This window comes from Pelodiscus sinensis, chromosome 27 (genome assembly GCF_052426305.1).
Source record: "Pelodiscus sinensis isolate ZL-2025 chromosome 27, ASM5242630v1, whole genome shotgun sequence".
In the NCBI taxonomy this organism is placed as follows: domain Eukaryota; kingdom Metazoa; phylum Chordata; order Testudines; family Trionychidae; genus Pelodiscus; species Pelodiscus sinensis.
In genome coordinates, this window is record NC_143078.1 from 908,176 (window position 1) to 926,240 (window position 18,065).

Sequence of the window (18,065 nt, forward strand, 5' to 3'; positions counted from 1 at the left end):
CAGCTGCACGTGCCGGGCGGGGGCCCGCTCCCGGGGCGCTGCTGGGCGGCGGGGAGGAGCGCGGGGCCCAGCGGCCGCTCTGCGGAACGGACCCTTCGGAGTGACCCAGACGCGTTCCCTTGGGCAGTTCCAGAGACAGAGTCGGTGGGTCGGGTGGTGCCGGGGAGCTACCGGGCGTGGTGCAGGAGCAGCGCAGTTAGTGGGGGCGTTGCTAGCGTTTGGAGATCAGTACGGAAGCCAGCGAGCAGAGTTTAAATTGCTCAAATGCACCTAGATCTGAGTATTTTCACAAATTTTCATTTGTAATTACAGTTGTGTGCAGTATGCTAGGGGATGTTGTGAATATAATTTGTAAAATGATGATCATAGTACTATTTAAAATTGATAATTTTCCTGCACCTATTCAGATAATTCATCTTTGCCTGAAATTTCAGATGTTCAGAGCTGCTTTTTTTCCCTAAAGGGTTATATAATCTATCTGCAGAGAAATAGAACATCAGAGCAGAAGCCTTGTGAGAGTAGTGATGACTGAACAAAGGCTGCATATGCACTGAAAAGCTAGCACCTTTCCAAACACTAGTTAATGCTGAAAGGGAGTCTGTGTTTGTTAATAATTCTAAGTAGATACTGAGCTTTTCCAATTCAGCATGAAAAGAGTATTAATGGGTCCTGTTGGTTTTACATAGGACAGGTGAGTCTTGGGAAATTAAAAGATTCTTGTTTTATTTGCTGTATTTTATATGCACTTTCTCTTGTTCAGTTTGCCTGCTAAACTCATCAATGGGGGAGTTGCAGGGATCATTGGTGTTACCTGTGTTTTTCCAATTGATCTGACTAAAACCAGATTACAGAACCAGAGGAGTGGACAGCAAGCATACAAAAGCATGTAAGTGAACTTGGGAAATGAATTCTGAAGATAGCAGAGTTTGCATGTGTGTGGCAGAAACACTACAAGAAGTCTGTGCAATGTAAGCCCTTTCAAAAATGTTTGCAGTTTTGCTAATATTTAGCCTCATTTGAAATCCATAATTTAGTTAAGTAAACAGGGACAGACCAGTAGGGTACTGTCATGCTGGGTATTCATTTGACTTCATGTTGCTTTCCTGTAGTCTCTTGCATTTACCAACTGCAGGTGCTTTTGCATGAATCCTGGTTGCACTGAAGTAGTTCAGTATGAGCCTTCAGGCTTTTGAATCTTTTTCTTCTGTCTCTCTCATTTTGTTTTGCTGCCAAAGCCCTGGTGTCAACCAATTCAGTGTCTCATGAAATAGGCATTTTCGGTGCCCAAATGACAGGCGCCTGGCTGTAAACTCTTTCGCAAGGATACAGTGTGCTCTAATAATAATTTAATTTGTCCTTTGCAATTTTCACTTTTAATATTAATAACTGGAAGCACTAAATATATGGATACTTTCCAGGAGTGTATAGGAAATGTTTAAATGTCTAACAGATGAGTTCAAATTACCGTGTTTTGTTTTCATCAGGCTGGATTGTCTAGTTAAGACACTACGCTCAGAGGGCTATTTTGGGATGTACAGAGGTAAGACTGTTTTCTGTTTTGTAGCTAGTTGTAGCTCATTCTCACTTCCCTACTGGTTTTGGGAGTGAAGCTGTGGGCTGCACTAATGGTATCTGTTCTGCACTCTCCACACTTATCTCAGTGCTTGGGCATTCACAAAGCATGCCTACTCTCAGCTCAGCTCTTGGGATCTAAACAATGTGTCTGTGCTGTGAACTGAACAATCCCTCTTCTTTGATCTCAGGGCTAGTCACGCCCACACCCAGCTTTCTTACAGTCACAGTGCCATTTGCCAGTCATGTGGGTCCAGACCCAGTCTCATCTCCTCTCTGTCTTAGCGGAATACTCTCCCTCACTTATTGGAAGAACAATTGACTCCCCAAAGCCTCTGTTAGGTGCTTAGGGTCCCTCTTCAGTGATTGGGGAGGGATGGGCACCTAAGAATAGGATCCACAAAAGCCAGCACTCTAGCTGGAGAGCAGTCTAATTTAACCACTGGGAGATGCTGCTGAAAGGATAAAGGGTTTCAGAGTTTGGTTCCTATCTCTGCTTGGGGTCCAAAACCAGTAACCTTTCTCCTGGAGTCAGGTGCCTAATCCTGTTTTGTGAGACTGCCCAACATCAGGCAAAAACCCATGGGGGCTGGAGGCAGGAATCTCTGTCTGTCCCTTACCCCACTCACTAGGGTCCTCCTCTGGGATACAGAGGCGTAGCGAGGGTGTTATGCGCCCGGGGAAAAGGAAAAATTTGCGCTCCCCATCCCCCGCCACCATGTGGCACGGCCCTGAACCTGGTGCACAGCTGAGGGGAACTTGTACTGCATCTCCCCCCACCCCTACAGTTTGGGGCCGGGCTCCCGCATGCACTAACCCTCCAGTGCAGATGGAGGAGGGTCGGGTTCGAGGCAGGGAGGAGACTCCAGCTGCTGGTGGCAGGCGGAGTAGGAGCACGTGAACTGAAGGAATAACGGGGGGAGCAGAATGGGATTAAATTGGAGCCTCCCTAGCATGGTGCCCAGGGGCAACTGACCCCTCCGGCCCCCTCGCTATGCCAAGGCCCCCCTCCTGCAGATCTATCATCTTATGCATGTGGAAGATCTGTGAGAGCCATCCCATGAATCTGCAGTTAGTGTCTGGGGCGCCGGCTTCTGGGTGGTGTCTCAATGCTGCCACATTCACCTCCAAAGAGGGGGCTTCCCAAAGCAGGCCCTTGCTGCTGACCCCCACGGCATCCACAGGTCCAGCCTCCTTTCAATGGGCCCACTTCCCAGGGCTCATTGATCTTGGATCTGGCTTCCATCCCCTCTCCAACCTCTGCAACTGCCCAGAGGTGCTCACCTTCTGCCTTAGCCATTCCCACCTCATTCACCCCACAGGGACAATCTCTGCCTCACTTGTCCTAGAGGAGTGGTCCCGAACGCGGTGCCCACGGGCGCCATGGTGCCCACCAGGCCATTTCTGTGCGCCTGCCAAGTGATTGGGGCCGGCCCCACCCCCAGGTGCGTGGCGCATGGGCGGAGCCAGCCCCTGGGTGCATTGGCAGCGCCGGCCCTGGGCTTGCAGCACATGGGCAGCGCCGGCCCCGGGCGTGCAGCACATGGGCGGCCCTGCCACCGGGCGTGCGGCACATGGGCGCTGCCAGCTCCAGGGTGCATAGCACAGGCGCCGGCTCTGGGCACGTAGCGCATGGGCGGTGGCGGCCCTGCCCCCGGGTGCGCAGGACATGGGCTGTTCCGGCCTGGGCGCGCGGTGTATGGGCGGCCCCACCCCGGGCGTGCAGCACAGTTGTGGCACCAGCCCCGGGAGTGCAGTGCATGGGTGGTGCCAGCTCCAAACACGCAGCATATGGGTGGCCTCACTCCCAGGCGCATGCGTGGCCCTGCCCCCAGGTGCCCAGCGTGTGAGTAGCCCCGCCCTCGGGCGCCCGGCAGCCCCAAAAGGTTCTGCACCACTGTCCTAGGGACTATTCTACCAAGATGTAATACAAAGTTTCCATGTAAAAGCACTCACTACAAAGCTAAAAACTTCAATGAGAGAATGATTAACACAGAGACATGTCTACATCTGCCGCAGGGAGACACCTCTGCCTGCCTCCACCCCTCTCCCCCAGAGTCTACAGCCCCATTGCAAACCAGGGGAGTAGAAGGAAAGAGGCTGAGGCCCAGCCAATGGGACTGAAGCAGTCATGAGTAAGCCTTGCCCGGGAGCCATTCTCCTGTCCATTGCTGGTGCTGTGTTGCTTCAGGCACGCTGAAATGCAGCCACCTCTAGGGTGGGCTGGACACCTGCACAAGGTTTCAGGCAGAGGGCAGTGCGGGCAGCCTTCCTGCAGAGCCGCCATCGAAACTACTGTGCCCTCCTGGCTTAGGAAAAGAATAAACAGGAGGACTGGAAATTAACCCGCCCAGTCTCACGTCCCCTAGGCAGGGAATGAGCCATCTACATTAGGCCCCAGCTGGAGTATCATGTCCAGTTCTGGGCTTCACATTTCAGGAAACGAGAAAGTCCAGAGAAGATGAACACAAATCATGAAAGGTCTAGAGAACATGAGCTATGAGGCAAGGCTGAAGGAATTGGGCTTGTTTACCTTGGAAAAGAGAAGACTGAAAAGGGACATGAGAGCAACTTTCAGGTATCTAAAAGGGTATCATAAGGAAGAGGAAGAAAAATTGTTCTACTTGGCCTCTGAGGTTAGGATGAGAAGCAATGGGCTTAAATTGCAGCAAGGGAGGTTTAGGCTGGACATTGGGAAAAACTTCCTGCTTGTCAGGGTGGTTAAACAGTGGAATAAATTGCCTAGTGAGATTGTGGAATCTCCATCACTGGAGATATTTAAGACCAGGTTAGACAGACACCTGTCAGGGATGAGCTAGGGCAACTCAACTTTGGAAGCCCGGGGGGCCACACTGATACTTCCAGAATATGCGGAGGGCCTCAACTTAAGTGTGGTTGCATATGCAAGCAAATACATACAAATAGCTTCTCTCACACTGACAGGCATGAATACAAAGATTAAGGCAAGACTACACAACACACAGGCCCCATTTAAGTCAGCTCTGCTGATATTAATAAAATGCAATAGTTACCCCATTTCTACCCATGTGACAGCACTTTTCATGAGCAATGTCAGTCCAAGAATTTAACTACTAAAACGCATCTCAACAGAAGATCATTACACTGACTACTTTTGTTTTGGCTCCCACTCGCCAGCCACGTGTTGATCCCCACATAAACCCAAACTGCACCGCAGAGCGCAAACAAACTGGCCGTGGGCAGCATACCAAGTTATTAATAAATATTTTTAAACCTCTACCTTTTCTCTCTGCTGCCATGTCTCCTCTCCTTGCTCCATCAGCTCTCCCTGGTGCCCCCCAACTCCTCATCCTCCTCTGCTGTCCTGATTCCTGCCCTTCTCACTGCCCTCAGCCCTCCTGTGACCTGACCCCCTCCACCAGCCCTTCTCTCCCTCTTGTGCCCATTCCTCTAGTAGCCCCACTCTGATCATGTGAGCTACCCCTCCTCAGCCCCTCTTCTAACACCTTCCTCTACACCCCTGCCCTGCCTCTCTCCTCTGGTGCTGGTCCCTCCCCTGCAGGGGTCTGACCTTCTGCTTCACCCCCAGAATCTTCTGGCACCTGCACCTTCCCTTAGCCCTGCACCCTCCTGGTGCCTCCCCCTTCCCGCCCCTGCCCCCGCCCCTGCCCTCTTTTTCCCCTGGTGCCCACCCCCTCACCACTCTCTGTCCCCGTTCCCCTCATTCCCCTGTGCCCTCACACATGACTTGCTCCATCCCCACCTTTCTCATGCCCACCCTTCCTTTCAAGCCTTCTCCCAGCACCTCCCCCAGACCCTAATGCCCTTCCCCTCTCCTCTCCCCTCCCAGCATCACCCTGTCCCCCCTCCCGCTGACACCTCCCCTCCTACCCTTTTCCTCATTGTCTGCAGTCGGCCCCCTGGCATTTGTATCTTCCCTCTCCCCTCCCGCTCCATACAAGCTCCTCCTCTCCCCTTCCCCCTCCACACAAGCCCCTTCCTCTCACACCCCTTTCCCCTAGTTTTCCCCCTGCCCTGCCATACCTTTTGCCTTCCACTTGCAGGGCCAGAGTCTGTGCTCGGGCCCCAAAAGTGCCCGGACTCCAAACCGGAAGCTAGGCTGACACCACATGGCACCGCACACTTATAAAGTCCCGGGCCGTGACGTCATGTCATGCCCGGGCGTCTCCCCGGTCACCTGGAAACGCTGCGCAGTGTGTGCAGGCAAGGGGGAGCTGACTGAACACTGGCATGGGCGGCAAGTTATATGGCCGTCCCTCCTGGCCCCGGACCGGCCCTGCCGTGTTGTGTGCGCGGGCAAGGGGGAGCTTACTGAACGCTATGCACGGCAGAGACGGCCATATAACTCGCTGCCCATGCCAGGTGAGCCTGCGCAGCGTGCGCTCACTCTCACCCCGGCCCGGCACCCCCCCACACACCCTCTTCACTACGCCTCTGCTGGGATATGGGAGATGCTGGTTCACTTAGCTCATCTGCTTGAAAGCATTTAGAAAGGGATTTGTCATCTCCCAAGAGAAACCTTTAATTGCTGAATCAAAGGATAGGCTTGTGGGGTTGCTCTGACCTGAAGTTGTTCCACTTTAACTGTTAGAACTAAGTAAAGCAAAGCACAAGAAACCCACTGTAGTGTGGTGGGTAGGCCGGGCGTCTTCTGTAAGGGGCATAGATAGCAGGTGAGTATAGGGAAGGGGGAGATAAGCCCAGGGCCCTGTGGGAGCCAGCTCCCCCTTCCCCGGCAGACGGCACATGCCAGACTTCCTAAGCCATGGTCAGAGCTTGGGTTCGGGAGAGCGGGTGGTGTGCAGGCCCCAGCTGGAGTATGGAGGACAGGCAGACGGCATTAACTGTGAAGTGGGCCAGTAAAAAGCTCAGAATTGCTCTATCGGCTGCTGACCTCAAAAGTGCAAGAGCCTGCTTCCAGTCCTTCCTCAGCCTCTTGAAGTTGCTCTACTTTAATTAACTCTTAATTAGGTCACAGCAGTGTTGCTCATCAGTTAGGTTTTGGGGCTCGCCCGATGAGTTCCTGACAGGTCCTGTACTTGGTCAATGATGATAAACTTTCAGATGTGTGCATGCGTGCATTTGTTCCCGTCTAGCATGTTAACCATGCACAATTAGTTAACACAACAGACTTCTGAGAGAGCCCCCAGAGTCCACAAATCAGAGAAGGATCAAAATCACCAGAGCAGGCTTATTGTCAAATGTCATACAATAGTAGTTGTAAGCAGACAGACTTGCCGCTGCGCCACTTTATTTAAACCATGGCAATGTACCAACCACCCATTAAGTGTCCTGGATTTCCAGCATGCACTCCCCTCCCCTCAAGTCAGTCAGCAATCACCCGTTGGGATGCACTTTTATACACAGGTACAAACAAGTTACACATCACTGTGTATCAGGTTGCCACTCTCTGTTACCTAGTTATCACCCCTTACCTCACAAAATGCGGTTTACTTACTATTCACTGCACTGTCAACTTCAACCTAGGTCAGTATGTGCTTGATTTGTGGGGAGATGGTTGGTACCAAGATGTTTCTCAACGAGGTTCTGTTACAATCCCTCTGGAATGTGCTTGCAGCTTGTGTTTGATAGTTGTGCCTGGTACCTTTTCACGTTCTTTATGGTTGACCTGGCTTATACTATTTCTCTTTAGCCAAGCTTCTTTCCTGCCAGCAGTTTCACTGAGCCAAAGTCTTGCTCACTTGATTTCAGGCCTGCTGTTTTTATTCAGGCCTGCTGAGTAACCTGTTGGTCAGGCTGCTTGCCTCCTTCCCTGTGCTTGATGAGAAGAAAGGATTTGAGCAGTAGATGGCTTTACTCTTAAAATGGGTCCACTTTAATTAACTATTAATTGGGCTAGAACAGCCCTAATTCACAGCTTTGCCTGCAGAGCCTAGTAATTCTGGCCCTTGGTTACGGGGCTGGAGCTACTAAGTTCAATGCTGTGAAGGGTAACAAGCACCCCAACTCTTGAAGTGTGTTCACTTTTAATTTGATCATTTCATACTTAATTAAACTCTCTAATAAAAGTGTTACGTAGCCTGGTGGTTTGGGCCATACCTGGGGTGCTGGAAAGCTTGGTTTAAATCTCAGTCCCTCTTCCTGAAGGGACTTGAGCTTTTTGCCTCTTGAAACTGTTCCACTATAATTAACTACAGGTCAGATGACTGCAAAATCTAGGATCACTGTATAGCCCTTGTGGGTACAGTGCTTGCCTTAAAGATGGGTGCTTTCTGGTTCAAATCTAATGGGCCTGGCTGGAGCAGTGCACTGTGGGTGACAGCACACCAGCCTGGCCAAAAGCCCCTGCCCATTGTGGGGGGAGGGAGGCATGCCTCCCTCCATTCAAGCAGTTGAACATAACAGCTGATTTAAACAGGATTTTACATCCGTAGTTGACAGCTTTATAAATTAGTACCAGTACTTTGATTTCATGGCATGGACAGACCCGATCTAACCAGAGTTAACAAAGAACCAGGCTATGGCTAAATTGAGTAGTGCTTACTCTCTAAGGCTAGAAACATTTGAATTGCAGCTTTTTCAGAGTCAGCAGCCTGGGGCTCAGTGGTATCTTTACTGTACTGTGTCATAAGAAGCAAGCAGCTCTAGCTAATGTGCACTGAGCATTATTTACTACGGTCCACTAAACAAGTGAGAAACTGCCACCAACATGGGCCTCCTTCAGCCAGCACCTGAAACGTGGACATTTTCTTTCTCATAGAGAAAATCATAGCACAGTTCAGTATCTTCACGTATCCCTGCCAACCGCAGATGGGCCAGTAGGGTTCAACAAAAATACCGGACACACTTGACATTACATCACAATCTACATTACATCTTATTTAGAAAATACCGGACATTTCTGATTTCTCATTTCTATTTTCTCAATTTGTTTCCTGAACAGAAAGCTCAAATACTGGACTGTCCAGTTCAAAACTGGACACCTGGCAACCCTATGGTCCAGCGATAGCACATGGCATCTTATTCTCAACATCAGGGTCCTGCTTCAGCCACACAGCTGTCAGAATATGTGCACAACACAGAGAGGCAAATACTGCAGGGAAGACTTTGGGTGCTCCAGTGCATGCAGCTGTGATGGTGATAAGCATAGTCACAGTAACAGAGTAGTGAACAGATCAGGCAGATTGTGAGGGGGAGCAGAAATGTCTCAACTATCTGCGAATTACAGTAACTATTTCTGTGAGTAAACAGATCTCAGAGGGGGTTGCATAAGATGTTCAATAGCTCATAGTTACAGGCAAAGGAACCCACAAGAGTACTTGCTTGTAATTATTTATTTGTATGGTCTATTTATAGCAGACACTCACAGCCCTTCCCCAAGACTCATTACTACTGTTACATGTGTAGTTTACATATATCATCATTGTACTCAGCTATAGTAAGAAAATAACTAGTGTTGTGTCATATGTAGTTTATCTGTATGTCTCTAGCCAGAGTAGATAACATTAAAATATATATATTATAATTAGGCATAACATCATAAAAATACAGAGAAAAATGTGTCTTAGATCAGTCTCTTATAATAATAATAATTCTTTTGTTGAATTATATGGTGCAAACAAGCTCATACCTGAAGCAAGTATAGACTTGCTTTAGCCAAAGGCAAAGAAAAGCACTGAAAAAATGCATAAAATACATCACCTAGGGCTAAATCTTCCCCAAGCTGCCAAAGCAGTACTATTTTGAATAAACAGTTGCATTATCACTTGTATGTAGAAGCCCTCTACCAGTTTTGGTCCAAAGTAAACTACATTTCTGTGAGTTGGACCTTTCTGTGTTTGGGTAGAACAGGAGCTGCCTGACAATTAATAGCCCTAATTGGCACAGAGGTGTCCCTTACACCTACTGTTGGAAATATGCTATAGCTCTGTCTTTCTCCTGCCGTTATTAGCCCTTTGCCCAAGCTGAGGTTTTCTGCCCTGGTGTCTGATTGCAGGGTGGCCATGTCAGCACAGACTCCTCACTTCTGAAAAGCACATGTACAAGCATGGGGACTCTTGTACATTTCAAAGGAGGAATACAGAAGTGCCTATCAGCTAGTTGAGCAGTTGATGGAAATTCCATCGACTATTCAACTAATCAAGTAACTGCAATTTAACATCCTTAATCCCATTACCCACTTTCTCATAAAATTACTCATTGTATACAATGATTCAGTAGTGATACTCTCAGCATTAAGACATTTATACTTCAATGGAGAGGACTCAAGGGGAATCTGAAACCTTTACATTTCTTTAAATATTGTGTACACCTTATCACCACCCTCTTCCATTTCTGCATATATTAAAAACTTGTCTCGCCTTCCTAGTTAATCTGATCAAGAGGAAAGGGCATCCACTTATCCTCTGGAATCTAGTGTGTCCTATGTGGCCTCTGAAAGGTAGACAGGAATTCTTCCATGAAGTCCTGAACCTTGATAATTGGAGAGGTTCTCCCCCAGTTCACTGACTGAGATTCTCCAGTACTTTGAACTGCATCGTCTGAGCTCTCTCCTCTACTTCTCACAGTTCTATGCATCGTTAGTGCATTTTGTTCTCCCTTTCAGCATCAGCTTTGCCTGCTGCCGTATGTTCCATAGATCTTTGCTGATATCTCTCTTTGCTGGCTTGGATTGCTGCTTAAGATGCCTCAGTCTCCCTGATCCACATCTCACCATTATTCTCTCCAGCTTATATTCTTCATGGCTGACATGAGCTGCAACTAGGCCAGTTTCATGGCAATGGCAGGAGGATACTCAAAACTTACCAGTTCCTGATCTTGTGGATTTTTTTTAATGGAATGTACCCCTATCTTTACATAACTTTTTGAAGTCTTTTGTGTCAAATCCCTCATAGGACTGAGAGGCTGTGTCTAAGACTACATGCCTCTGTCGTCAGAGGCATATAGATTAGACACATAGGCAAAGGCAAATGAAGCGGCGATTTAAATGATCGCCGCTTCATTTACATTTACATGGCTGCCGTGCTGAGCCGACAAACAGCTGATCAGCTGTTTGTCGGCTCAGCGCACTAGTCTGGACGCTCCCCTGCCGACATCAAAGCCCTTTGTCGGCAGCCCCGTTATTCCTCGTGGGATGAGGTTTACCGGGGCTGCTGACAAAGGGCTTTGATGTCGGCAGGGGAGCGTCCAGACTAGCGCGCTGAGCGGACAAACAGCTGATCAGCCGTTTGTCGGTTCAGCGCAATAGCCATGTAAATGTAAATGAAACCACGATCATTTAAATCGCGGCTTCATTTGCCTTTGCCAAAACAACAAATCTACATGGCTCCGTCGACGGAGCCCTGTAGTTTAGACATACCCAGACTGACTCATAGTGACTAATCTTCAACCCTTAAACTCTCACTATTGAATTTAAACTTTTCATAGCATTGAGTTATGATCTATAAATACAACTGATGTGTGGCATGAGAGTCCTACCAAGATTACACCTATGTCACTGTGTCTGCAGTTGTTCACAGCTGAGTGTACCAACCTCAGGGCATACACCCCAAAATGTTTGTGTGTTCTATAGTTAAGATTTCACCACCCAGTGTGAACTCCTAAAGCACTGAAACAGTCACAAACAGCCCCACTGGGCACTCCACTCTAGCTTGCCACCCAAGCAAGCTGGACTTAGTGATTGTGATTCCCTACAATCCAAAAATCACAAAATGTTTCCAGTTCCAAGAGACTAGTCATTTACCCCAGGTAAATCTGTATCTCAGATCTCTCACCAAAGATAGTGCTTGTAGCCAATTCCATAAATAAATAACTAAAGAGGTATTAACGAGGAAAAAGAAATGAGTTATTACAAGGTGAAAGCAAGCAAACATATATAAAGAAATAAGTTACAGTATATGGTTCCCAAAAGGTGACAGACTTATTATAATCTGCAAGTGTCTTTTAAGCAGTGCTGGGCAACTTGTGTGGCCTTTGGACCGCACACAACTTGTCAGGGTAAGCTGCTGGCAGGCCACCAGGCAAGTTGTTTATTTTGCATCTGCAGATATGGCTGCTGCAGCCCATGAAAGCTTATGTCCAAATACATTTGTTAATCTTTAAGGTGTCACATGACTCCTCGTTGTTTTTACTGAATCAGACTAACACGGTTGCCCATGAAACTTTACCCTGGCAAAAGCATTATTTTGTTAGTATAAGATAAGCACACACTATGGCTACGTCTATACTGCAAGGTTTTTGCGCAAAACCAGCTGTTTTTCACAAAAACACATGGAGCGTCCACACCTCAAATGTGCTTTTGCGCAAGTAAATCAACAGTAAAACGGCAAAGGAGAGGGCTTTTTCCGGCATAGGTAAACCTCCTTTTACGAGTCATAACTCCTTTTTGTGCAAAAAGGCAAGTGCGGGCTCTCCAGAGCAGTTTCTTGCACAAGAAATCCCTATGGGAAAAAGCACAGTTGCTCTGAAGGCTATTCTGTGAATGGCAATCAAAGCTTTCTTGCGCAAGAGTGTCCATGAAGTGTGGACGCTCTCGTGCTCAAAAGCACATCGCTTTTGTGATGTACTTTGAGGTGTGGATGTGCTCTTGCACAAGACGTTTTTGCGCAAAAACTCTTGCACAAAAGGCTTCTTGCGCAAGAAGCATGTTATGTAGACGTAGCCTATAAGTTACTTCTCTAAACATTAAGTAGAAGAAAATCTCTTCATTTCAATTAATTACAATTGTATTGATTTTTAGGTGCTGCAGTAAATCTGACACTAGTAACACCTGAGAAGGCAATCAAGCTTGCTGCAAATGACTATTTCAGGCATTCCTTGGCCAGGGATGGGTACGTTCCTCTGTAGATAGTCAAAATATCTAGAATTGATACTTTTTGTATATGTTAGCATTTGATGTACATACTCTGACTGGCCCTATGAGTCTTTCTGTGGAATACACATTCTGAATATAAGGTTTAACTTTGATTAAATAAAACTGTAGCTCTGTCAAAGCCATGTGAATTATTTGTAGGACTCATAGACAAGCAGTCTAAAGAGGGAGTGTCTTGGTTTGCATTAGATGCTTATTGAGGTACTAGGGATGTTAGCAACTTTTCAACTAACTGATAAGCAGGAGTTTATCTGTTAGCACTGTTGACCAGTTGCATCTGCCCCAACTGCCGCTCTGCATTGTACAGCACAGGGAAGCCGGCGTGCGGAGAAGCTGGGTCAGTCCAGATCCATGGGTCTCTTATCACTCAGCATACAACCCTCTCTCCTTCCAGCTGCCACCTTGCATTTTACAGCACAGGGAAGTCTCTTATTAAGATACCCACAAAGCAGAGCCTGACCTAACATCTTCACGCGCGGGCTTCAGTGTGGAGCAGTAGCTAGGAGGGGAGAAGGTTGTATGCTGAGTGATAAGAAACCTGCGGAGCAGGGACTGACGCTTCCCTGTGCTGTAAAATGCAGAGCGGCAGCTGAGGAGGAGGGTGGGTATTATGCTTAGTGATTGAGAGACCTGCGGTGCATGGGCTGACCCAGTGTCTCTGTGCGCTGGCTTCCCTGTGCTGAAAAATGCTATGAACCGGCACGAGCCAGACTGAGCGCTATAACTGCCTACCCTTATCGACTAATGGAGTATTCAATAAAAAAAACTATTGACTGCTTGATTAGTAAATTAATTGCATTTAACGTCCCTATCAGATTCTACAGTGATAATAATTATATTCATTCCTAAATATATACCTTAACTTTTAAGGGCCCAATCCAGCATCCTTCACTTACACAGGTAGTCTTGTTGAAGTAAATAGAGGCCAGCATCCCTGGAACTTAGTGGAAAAACATGTATGCAGAAGGGCACAAAGTTAGTGAGTTCAAAAAACTAAACTAATGCGTTCGTGATAATGTAATATTAAATAGCTTGTTAGGTTACAAATACACTTGTAATGTTTGGCCATCATTACACAGCAGCTAAGAGCATAAATCATGTATGGTAGAGGGGAAAAAAGAAAAACTTCTCATAAGGTAGACATGGCTTTTTCTGCCAGATTTATTAATCTGAACTTTTCCCTTTTGCTTTGAATAGAACTGAAAGTTACTCAGCTGTTTAACAAGCCTGCTAGTTATATACAGTACCTTATGCTGCCAAAGGTGTATGTAAGTAGATGATGCAGCACAGTGTTCGTTGTAGTGTCAGGTAATGAACTGGTTGATTGGAAGAAGATATTATTTTTCAGAGTCTGCCTCAGTGCATTGCAATAAGGTTACTGAGTGACATAGTGAGGTATTTGGTTGCTCTTGTACAATTTATGGTCTAAATACCAATTGCTGTACTGTAATCTTTTTCATCCCTATTTCAGAACAGGCCTGACCATATCCAGAGAGATGGTGGCGGGCTGTGGTGCTGGAACATGCCAGGTCATTATCACCACTCCGATGGAGATGCTGAAAATCCAACTACAGGATGCAGGGAGAGTAGGTAATTAGCACTAATCTTCCTCATTTACAATGTGTTTGGCACCCACTGTCTATTTCTGGGCATTAATGTGTCTCTGCTAAAGAGCCATATTTTCATGTACACGTAGATCTCTGAAGTAACATTGTTTCAGCTTTCATGCCAAAGATCTGAGAGAAGTATCAGCTTTAGTAGGAGATTTCTTGAGTGCAGGCCAGTTTTTGTAAGGTGCTTTGGGTGGTGGCCATGGCCAGATAGCGCCAGCCTCATCAATACTGAGGATGAAGAACAAGATCTGAAACTTCAGAAGTACCAGGAAATAAGTAAGCTTGACATTTCCTGCTTCATTTCAGCATCTCAACAGCTTATGAGTGGAGTCCACTATTCAAGTTCTGGCTGCCCTGACTAGAGCACCTAACATTGGATCTGCTGCACTTGCAAAGAGAATATCTGCTACACATATAGCAGCTGCAATTCTGCATACTCAAGGCATTAAAGGACTCTACAGGGGTCTTGGAGCCACCTTACTGAGGTGGTAATTGTACACTCTCTTTTTCTCCTTTTATTGGTGAGGACTGCTGATCAAGAAGAATTATAGAAGTGTCTTCTTTTCTCAGGGACATTCCCTTCTCCATCATCTACTTTCCATTATTTGCACATCTGAACAGAAGAGGACAGGCGTCTCTGGAGAAGAGAGCCCCATTTTATCACTCATTTCTTGCTGGTTGTGTGGCTGGCTCTGTGGCAGCAGTGTCTGTCAATCCATTCGATGGTAAGCAGCTTTTTTTTTAACATGTTTGAAATACAGACCATCACTTGAAGAGTACCAGTCCTCTCCTATGTGTGTTTGAGGAGGGCAGCAGTATCAATGGGCTCTTAAAAACAGTCCTTGAATGCTGATAGAATGTCCCAACAAAGAAAGCTGATGGCTCCAAGAAAACTCAATATATTTATAGACATGAATGAAACTTCCTATTGATTTAACTTCCTATTGATTTAGAAAGGAGGAGGAGTATATTGGTAGGTATATTATAGTCTTTTTTGAAGCACCAAGTCTTGTCTGTTGCAGGAGGCAAAACTGGACAGACCACTGTTCTGATCAGTGTTGCAGTCCATATGTTCTTGTATAATACAAATTACGTAGAACATTGGGCAGGATAACTGTTGAGTCTTCAGCCAGATCAGTGGAAACACATGACATTTTTTTTTTTTTAGACTAGAAGGGTATTCAGACTGAATTAAACACACTTGCCTTCATTTTTCTGGGAATGGGGCACAGGAGATCATTGTGGCCTCTGCTGTCTACTAAAATAAAGCAAGAAAAGCCTTAGTCTAGATAACTGACAAGATGTGTATCTTCAAACAGCATTCAGCGGTCCTTTCCTCCCCCTGCTTGTATAAATCTGTCCAAGCCAATATTATGCTTTACCATGGAAAATTTTGATTTCCCAGTAATAAAGACACGGCTCCAATCACTAACCAAAGGAACAAATGAGAACAGCTACAGCGGACTAGTTGACTGTGCCAGGTAACAAATGAAGAATGAGAGATGGACTAATTAGGGGGATACATGACTTGGGTAAACTATACAGGTGGGAGCCATTGTTAGCTGACTGCCTTGATGTACATGTCAATATACTTTCACCTAGAACAAAGGCATTCAGGCCCCTAACTTCCACTGATTTCAGTGCAGTGGCATGGGGCTCCAAGTCTGACTTGTCAGTGATCTAAGAGTTCCCATAATTAAAATATGTTTTTAGTATTGAAAAGGTTGTGAAGCATTAGTTCTGAATTAGACAAACTTGCTTCTTCCACAAGTTTCCCTTTTTTTTTTAATGAAAGCTGAATGTCTATAGAGAAAAAACACTTTGTGCACAGTGGTAGCATGAGCATTCAGTGATGTCTGAGAACACTGTAAGAAAAATAATGTATAGTATCTTCTATTTTCAGGAAAATTTGGTGGAAGGAGGGTCCATCTGCCTTCCTGAGAGGGGCTGGCTGCAGAGCATTAGTCATTGCTCCTCTCTTTGGTATAGCCCAAGTCATTTACTTTATTGGAGTAGGGGAGTTCCTGGTGAAGCTTTCCCCATATGGCAGATTTTCATCCTGACTCCTCATACCATGGATATGCTGGAATAGAACCTGTAAGAACCATTCATCCAGAGAGGATCCAAGAAAAAAATAGCAATGCAAACTGATTTATTTATATTCTTAGTAAACTTGTGGTTCCCAATAGGCTGTTACTAATCACTAAAGTTAGTGAAAGATAGGACAATGTTTTCCTAGACTGCTGGTCAGTGTTGCATCCCAGCTTGGGGATGCTGTATGTCTCCCTTTCATGGTGTTTTGCTATTAACCTTTTGCACCAAAAATCAGACTTTTATAACACCACAAACCAATGTGGTACAAGAGGCTGCAGACTGTTAGTGCATGGGGGAATGTCTCCCGTGCTAAAGGTCTAAGCTCCCTGTATGTGAAATGCTTTACCAAATTTTGTGTACTTTTCAGAGGGTAGTATGATCAAACACTGGGATAGCTGATTTGAAATTTCAGTAGGTGATGGAATTTAACGGGACAGATTAAAAACTTCAATCTTACATGGAAGTTAAGGACATGCTGTTGGAGGTAAATTTTGTTTTAATGAAGGGAACATGAACAACATTTTTTAATAGATTGGGGGCCAAGTCTCTCTATTAGCTACACTTGATTATCCAGCTACTGGACTGGAAAGGTCTGACTTGATATTTTTTTTATTCTATATTCCACCAACACTGTTTCATTAATTCAGTCCTGACATTTAATTGAGAACAGAAAGCTATGTCTTATTAATAATAATAGTTTACAGTTTTGAGCATTTCCTTGTAAAGAAGGTGGTTGCTTTGGTGACTGCTAAAAACAAAAGCCATTATAGACCATACATGCATTGAAGACCAGCTGTCCTCTGTAGTCACTCAGGATGAAATTCACTCTGTATAAGGCCTTTGTATCACTTACAGTATGGGTAGAGTGATTCCTCAAAAGATTTTGCATGCTTATGAACCTGTGATTGTTCAGGAGAAACCTAGGTGCTGCAAGAACTTGTTAGCATATCTCCCTACATACTTGAATTTCTCAGGAATTTGGGACCAGATCTTCTTTTAAACTAACATACATTGCAGCCAGTAAACTTGCTAGAAGCTGCACCAGAGGCTAAAACTGGATAAAGAACCTTCAAAGATAATATTTTAACGTTGTTTCTTATAGCTAAACATTTTTCCCTTGGCAGTGAGCTCATGGAAGGGGTACTCCCATTTTTTTCTTTCTTACTGTTGCAGAGGAATAAACTGGTCAGTTTCTTTGGCCATTTCCCCAAATCCAGGGTGTGCAGTATGCAGTTTAAATGTATATGATGCAATGAAAGCTTGAAGCCTTTTATGACATTAATGGTAACTTTGTAGAAGCCATCTGTACTCAGTACTTGCCATACCACTTTGCAGTAAAAGCCAGTGATCCATCTATATGAATGAGCTATTTTTTTGGATGCAGCGTTGCATGTCCCCACGCAGTCCTTGAAAGAGTGAAGGAAGTGAAACTGGCTTGGGCATAAGAGAGAAGGTACTCAACAGCCCTCTTCCACCTCTGACTTCTCCAATTCTGTTAAAAAAAGAGACTTGTGAATGGTAGGGTTGAACTCCATAGGCGAGTTCTGTAGATTTTGCAGCTTTTCTCTCCTGCCTCAAACCACCTGCTAAGAACTACCTAGTCCTGTCACTACATGTTTGGTCTGTTTTATTGATAGCTTAGTTACTACTGAGCCACCTGTTGCTGTTTCACATCCACAGGAGTTCATAGGCAAAAAATCATTCATTCACATAGTTTCCTGTGAGTAGGAGACTCTTCACCCCTGCCATCTCAGCACCTAAGAGAAGGCTGCCCCTACTGTGCACAGAGTGATACAGGGGGTAAGGCATCACCCCCTACAACGAAGGAGGAGAAGCCTCGTACCCCCAAGGCTGGTAGGTCTGCTGCCACCACTGCGAATACGAAATGTGTAGGGTAGTGGTGGTCGGAGACCCTCTTCTGAGGGGGACAGAGGTGCCCATCTGTCGCCCTGACA

The 18,065-nt window shown here is 46.0% G+C and overlaps 1 protein-coding gene across 1 annotated transcript; it reads left to right on the forward strand.

Moving 5' to 3' along the window:
* Window positions 1-137: 137 nt before the first annotated feature.
* On the forward strand, window positions 138-17,466 carry LOC102456029 (mitochondrial glutamate carrier 1-like). Its single transcript, XM_089773717.1, has 8 exons — window positions 138-144; window positions 761-886; window positions 1,485-1,540; window positions 12,272-12,362; window positions 13,880-13,993; window positions 14,587-14,741; window positions 15,422-15,497; window positions 15,920-17,466. Coding segments are annotated over exons 2-8 (654 nt in total). The 5' UTR covers window positions 138-144; window positions 761-884; the 3' UTR covers window positions 16,080-17,466.
* The last annotated feature ends 599 nt before the right edge of the window (window positions 17,467-18,065 follow it).

What these genes read in the sequence shown, in the direction of transcription:
- LOC102456029 (XM_089773717.1), top strand. An exon ending in GTCTGTCAATCCATTCGATG is followed by an intron (nt 14,742 to 15,421) that starts GTAAGCAGCTTT and finishes TTGATTTCCCAG; the next exon opens with TAATAAAGACACGGCTCCAA. An exon ending in GGACTAGTTGACTGTGCCAG is followed by an intron (nt 15,498 to 15,919) that starts GTAACAAATGAA and finishes TTCTATTTTCAG; the next exon opens with GAAAATTTGGTGGAAGGAGG.